The sequence below is a fragment of the Nicotiana tabacum genome, chromosome 11, assembly GCF_000715075.1.
Source record: "Nicotiana tabacum cultivar K326 chromosome 11, ASM71507v2, whole genome shotgun sequence".
Lineage (NCBI taxonomy): Eukaryota > Viridiplantae > Streptophyta > Magnoliopsida > Solanales > Solanaceae > Nicotiana > Nicotiana tabacum.
The window spans coordinates 42,757,692-42,764,701 of NC_134090.1; the positions used below are offsets into that span (position 1 = coordinate 42,757,692).

Genomic DNA, 7,010 nt, shown 5'->3' on the forward strand with positions numbered 1-7,010 from the left:
CCGTTAACCTTCCGAAATCCACCCGAGGCCCTCGGACCTTAACCAATTATACCAACATGTCCCAAAACATGATACGAACTCGCTTGAGGCCTCAAATCACATCAAACAACGACGAACTAATGAATCATACTCCAATCCAAATTTTATGAACTTTGAAATTTCAAACTTCTACATTCGATGCTGAAACCCGTCAAATCATGTCCGATTGACCTATAATTTTGCACACAAGTCATATTCGACATTATGGACCTGCTCCAACTTTTGAAATTGGAATCCAACCCCGATATCAAAAGGTCAAACTCTCGGTCAAAATGACCTACGGACCTCTGAATTAACTTCTGATCGTGCTCCCAACTCCAGAATCACCATACGGAGTTACTCCCAGACTCGGAATCCCAAACGGACATAGATAATACTGAAATGCACTTCAACCCAAACTTATGAAATTTCCTCCAAAATGCTAACTTCCACAGTAGGCACCAAAATGCCACCCGGTCATCCAAACCCCGATCGGTGCATACGTCCAAGTCCGAAATCATCATACAAACCTATTAGAATCTTCAGATCCCTATTCCAAGGTCGTTTACTCTAAAATCCAATCTTAGTCAATTCTTTTAACTTAATGCTTCTGAAATGAGAATTCCCTTTCCAAATCAACTTGAATTCCCTGAAATTCAATTCCGACCATGCGTACAAGTCATAATACCTGAAGTGAAGCTGCTCATGGCCCCAAACTGCTGAACGATGCGCTAGAGCTCAAAATAATCGGTTGGGTTGTTACAGTAATGCACTAAAAATATATAATTATAGCCAAACATCACTACCCCACACTTAAACGTTGCTCGTTCTCGAGCAATCAAACTACACTTTATGTAGACACAACCTTATTAAATAATTCTCCTAACTCATCAAACCAAGAATCCTTAAAATAGAGTAAACACAAGAGTGTAACATCTTCACCTCAAGATATGACTCACAAGTACCATCCATTATTCATAACTCACTCACTTACTCTAACATAGAGGTCAGTAACATTACCTTTCCTTCATGAATAAAATTCCCTCACACAACAAAAGAGTTTAGTTCCACACACAATAAGATTTTAAGAACAATTAGGAACTCAAGATAGAAAGATTCCACTCACTCTCAGAAATAACATTCATATGCTACAAAAGATGCACCATAGGCTTGCCCGTAGTGTACTACTCTACTAATCAAGCTCATTCAGTCTAGGATCAAGTAGGACTTTAATTGGTTGTAATGTAGGCTGCGGGTTGGGTAGGATACATTTGGATATAAGAGTGACTACACCTCCCTAAGCACTTTAATACATACATTTTAACATTTAAACCCCACACTTATGTCAAACCATAACTCCACCTTCACATCAATGTATATTAACTCCATACTTCTTTAAGCACAATTACATAAAGAGTCACCACTATTATATATATATATATATATATATATATATATATATATATATATATATATATATATATATATATATATATATATATATATATATATATATATATATATATATATATATATATATATATATATATATATATATATATATATATATATATATATATATATATATATATATATATATATATATATATAAGTGCACCCTTTCTCCTTATTTCATTAGTTCCACTCAAAAGCCAAACCAACTACTCCACACTTTAACTTTTACAAAGTTCATAAAAATTTCAACCACTCCTTTGCATTGTTTCTTTCCCACATTGAATAATTTTGATCCTCCATCATAAGACACTATTTAAGATTTATTCACCATGTACTCCAAATTTGTCGTTTTGTCCAAAATTCATCTCCAACGTACCTACACATAAAATAACTCAATTAAGCCCAAATATAGTATAGTTTAGCATTAAAGCCCCAAAATGTAAGATAAATAATGCATTAAAAATATATAATTATAGCCAAACATCAATAAGGACGCTAGATCCTACATGGCTGCATGTCACAAGTGCCAATGGATAGGTAACATTAGTAAGAAGGACGAGATTACCTTGAATTCTATTTTGGTATGTGAAATCTTCGATGTCTAGGGCATCGACTTCATGGGTCCCTTCCCGTCTTCCCATTCCTATGAGTATATCCTAGTGGCCATTGACTACATCTCCAAGTGGTTTAAGGCAATCCCCACTAGGACAAATGATGATCGGGTAGTATGTGAATTTTTTTCGGAAGAATATTTTCACCCTTTTTGGAACTCCCCAAGTCATCATCAGTGACAATAGGTCATATTTTGTCAATAAACAGTTTGCCACACTGTTGTCTAAATATGGGGTAACTCATAAAACAAGAACCCATATCATGCGCAAACTAATGGGTAGGTAGAAGTAGCTAACCGTGAACTCAAAAGAATTCTAGAAAAAATGGTTAGTGCTTCCAGAAAAGATTGGTCAGTAAAGTTAGATGAAGCTCTATGGGCGTATAGAGCAACGTTCAAAACAACCATATGGACTTCACCCTTCAAGTTGTTATATGAAAAGTCATGTCACTTACCCGTGGAGATAGAACATAAGGTTTATTGGGCAATTAAATTGCTTAATCTTGATCTTAGTCTTGCAGGTGGGCACATAATGTCACAGGTGAATGAGCTGAAGGAATTCATATTGGACACGTGTGAGAATGCGCGAATTTTCAAGGAAAAGAAGAAGAAATGGCATGACCATTTGATTAAACCAAAAGAATTTCATGAAGTGGAAAAGGTCTTTCTATACAATAGTATACTCAGATTTTTCCCCAGAAAAGTTAAGCTAGATGGACGGGACAGTATGAGGTGAAACATTTATCATCATATAGGGCGATTGAGGTCCAGAACATGGAAGGAACGGAGAATCTCAAAGTCAGTGGGCACGGGTTAAAACCATATCTTGCTGGAGGATTTGCTCAGCAATCCTCGAGCATCCTAATCAGTTGAGGATGCCTAGTTGAGTCAAGCTAATAACTATAACTCCGAACTACCTCTAACTCTTCTACTAACTTGATTTTTCTCTTTTATTTTTTTGTAGAGTAGACTAGGTAAAATTTAGTGTATATTATGATTTGGTGGTTTGCAGAAAAGTATATATTGTGGAAGTGCGGAATTGAGGATTTATAAAAGCACTTTGTGCGTGTATTAGGTGCACGACCGGGAAGGGTGTACCGCTCATTTGATTGCGCAGAATATGGCGTCAGCAAGCCTGGAGGTGAGCAACCATGTATGAGGAGGGTTGATCGTGCATCAGGCTATGTACGTATAACAGAAATCTGGCATGTGTGTGCGGCCACACACGAGTGGATCCGACCGCGCACCTGACCACACACAAGTAAGTACCCGACCCTTTTTTTGTTTAACACTTGGATTTTAGTCCCCTCTCTAAACTCCCTTCTAATCTTTCCCCCTTTTCTCTCCTCTCTCATCAAACTAAACCCTAAACTGGCCCCAACCCTTCCTCTCTCTCTCTCCACGACTAAACACACACACCACACCACTCCCTTAATCCTTTTTTCACCCCTCCTTAAGTGTGTTTCCATCAATTGACCCCTCAGGTGCAAATGGGCACTTCCAAGAAAAGAAAAACCCCGAGTGCCTCCATAGCTAGGCAAGCAAGCACGTCTAGAGATAAAGATATGGGCACGTCCAGGTGGTATCGCCCATATGATCAAAACAAGTTCGTCTCCTGGGAGGCCCAAGAACGGTTTAATAGCAAGACGGGCAAAAGGCCAATACCTGAAAAGGGAATCAACATTAGTTCTCTCCTCAATGAGTGTTACAGAATTTATGAGTAATTGGTCCAGCGAGGAATGGGGGTGTTCTTCGAAGAACCTAATAAGGCAAATTTAATGGTTGTTAGGGAATTCTATGCAAATTTCCCGAAACATGAGGACTATGTGTGTACAGTTCGGAAGAAAAAGGTGGAATTTTCCAAGGAGGCTATCCAAAAGGCCTATCACCTACCAACGTACGCTGACCATCTTGATACAGCCAACTACTCTTTGGTGCACAACAAGGAATCATGCCCGTAGACCATGTTCTTTGAGACCATTTATGTGCCCGGGAAGGAGGTGATATGGTTAATCATGGGCCATAAATTTCACTCTACTACACTCACATTTGAGGGGAAGTGTTGGCTATACATCATTAATAACCGCCTAATGCATTCCAGCAACACAATTGAGGTGAATGGACACCGGGGTGCTCTGATTTAGTGCTTTGTCACTTGCCACGACTTTGATGTGGGTATGGCCATTCAAGACAAGATGACAATTCGTTGTCCGGTGCAGAGGTATGGTTTCGTTTTCCCATAGTTAGTCACTCGGTTGTGTCGTGAGGCACGAGTACTTGAAAACAAGGCTACGAACGGAAAGGTCAAGCAAGAAATGAAATTTCGGGCTAATAAAGTTGTCATTGGGAAAGAACCTGTTGTGGCTCTGGAGGTTGAGAGTGAGGAGTCTGATGCGCCCGTCGAGGAAAGGGAGGTGCACAGAGAGGATATTGATGCTACTACCCCGCATGAGCAGGGTGTTGGAGAACCCTCCGTTAGTGTATGGGAAACATGAATGGTTGCCTTGGAATAGGAGATGGAGGGGATGCGCACTTCTGTCACTGCTTTGGGCACTCGAGTGGACTCACTTTCTAGACAGAATGCCAAGTCCTAGTAGAAAATCATGGCATGGCCGCGTGCACTTGGTCGGGCTTGTCATCAGGAGCCCGGCACTGTCTCCGACACGGATTAACCCAATCAGGGGAGTTTCTTTCACCTTTCTATTTTAATATTGTGACATGGGGACATGCCACTAGTTATGTGTGGGAGTAAGGGTATTGTAAATAGCGCCATTTAATTTGCTTTCCTATTGAAAAAAAAAACCACAAAACCAAAAATTCCAAAAATATTTTATTAGCTTTTTTTGGATAACTTCTTCACTTGTACTTCCATGGGTTTCTTGTTCAGTTCTTTACCATGGTTGTAATATTTTGAATCAGATACTTTTAGAGTAGATTTTGTTATTTTTTTTAAGATATGTTTTTTGAAAAGTTGCTTGTGGTTTGCAAAGTTGACTGTGCTTGACTGGTGGGATGCATGATCCTGCCCTTGTAAGTTAGAGAGACCATTGGTGACTACGATTTGAATTGTGGGCCTATCCAAAGTGCTATATGTGGTAAGGCAGATATTTGCTTAGTGATCATGCCTGACAGGGTCTAGAACTTGGCTTGGTTATGGACAAGCGAAATCATAAGTAATAGTTGAGTTTGGAGATTACCGTAGGCTTTCTTTGATAGTGTTTTTCTTCGATTGCATTGAATCCTCCTAAGAATTGATAAGTTAGCCCAGTTGAGCCTAATTTCCTCTTTTGTTGGAAACCACATTACAACCTGAGCCTGTAGTCATCCCTAAGCACTTGAATGCCTTGTGTGTGATGCTAAAAGATAAACAGACATAAGTGTGGGGGTGGGGGTTGGTTTTGAGTGGAACCAATAATAAGTAGAAAAAGGTGCACCATCATGAATGTATGTGAGGCGTGAGAGCAGGGGATTGTGAAATAAAGAAAAAAACCCAGAAAAAAAAGAGATATACTAATGTTGAGTAAGGAAATAAAAATGAACATTCCCCTACTTATTATGTTGTGCTTAAAAGAGATGAGAAATGGGTGCTATTCTGAATTGGAAGTTTGGGGGTAGTGTAATTGAAAAAGGTGTTGGTCACGTATGTTGTTGTAGGTATTAACGTGCTTAGGGAGGTGAAAATACTCTTATACAGATTATATCCAACCCGCCCCATAGCCTACGTTACAACCAAATGCAAAGTCCTACATGAACTAGATAAGAATGTTCCTACATTAGTAGATAGTTACACGATAGAGAAGCTTATGGTACTCTTGAAAGCATGATTCACTTCTTTGTGAGGGCGAGTGATTGTTGTGTATTGCCCTAGGCCATTATTTTCAATTGGTATGCGAATGAGCATTGCCTTTTTCTTGTGAGGTGTGTCGAGGATTTGGCGCCAATTTGACCACAACATTAGTGGAATGTCATGACCTGTGTTGAGGTTGAATGTGACCCTAGGATGGTATCGAGTTGATTTTGGCCGGCCACTTATCTAAGGTGGTTGCAGTGCTAGGAGCAATTTAGTTTTAGATTTGCTCGGGACGAGCAAAAGCTAAGTGTGGGGGTGTTTGATGAGCTTAAAATTACTCAATATTTATGCCCGTTTTGTGTCTTTGATTTCATTGATTCGATAGAGATTTGGTCTAATTTAGGTCTAATATGTTGTCTTTTAGTGCAGGTGGTGCAGAGGGGATAAATGGACGAATATTACACTAAGTGCCAGGAAAATAGGCTATGAAAGAAGAAACTCTCATGCGCGGCCGCGCATGAGCGCGCAAGTGCCACAGAAGTCTGCCAAAGATATGTGTCGATGAGCGTGGTCACACTCCCAGGTGTGCAGTCGCGCACGTCCATCTCAGGGATTTCTTGTCAAGCCTATTTTTGTAAATTTGGAGGCAGTCTTTTGACCTATATGAAGCCTAGCTCATCCCAAAACTAGGAATCTCGGATTTTGGTGCAATTTTTGGAGAGAAGAAGGCAAGGAAACAATATAAACTCTGAATACTTCATCCAATTCATTCAATACACAAGTTTGTTTGATTTTGGGGATTGTAATGTTTTCTTGTTCTCTTAATACCCTTGTTACGAACAACTTCTCCACTATGGAGTAATCTTTCTTAGGGTTATTGACAGATATTGCGATTTGACTATTGTTTTGGGTTTGCTTTCTGTTAGTTGTCTGAATTCGTCGAATGAGTTACTAATTGAATTGCAGGGTTAATTGTGGTTTTATCTCAATCGAAAGAGAAGTGTTGCTACAATTCGCATTGTGTTATCTTGTTTGCATTGATTTCACGATTGTCATAGGTAATCAAAAGAGTTTATAGAGTTATCATTTGATCCAATATAGAAGAATAGTCGAGATCGTTCTTCTTAAGATCATTCA

The 7,010-nt window shown here is 39.3% G+C and overlaps 1 protein-coding gene across 1 annotated transcript; it reads left to right on the forward strand.

Moving 5' to 3' along the window:
* The first annotated feature begins 2,408 nt into the window (after positions 1-2,408).
* Positions 2,409-2,819, forward strand: LOC142165821 (uncharacterized). The gene has a single exon (XM_075224197.1). The coding sequence runs from the start codon at positions 2,409-2,411 to the stop codon at positions 2,817-2,819; it is 411 nt and encodes a 136-aa protein (XP_075080298.1).
* Positions 2,820-7,010: the final 4,191 nt, after the last annotated feature.

Bases quoted from the DNA above. Each gene is read 5' to 3' on its own strand.
- LOC142165821 (XM_075224197.1), top strand. From the start codon at position 2,409: ATGGTTAGTGCTTCCAGAAAAGATTGGTCAGTAAAGTTAGATGAAGCT.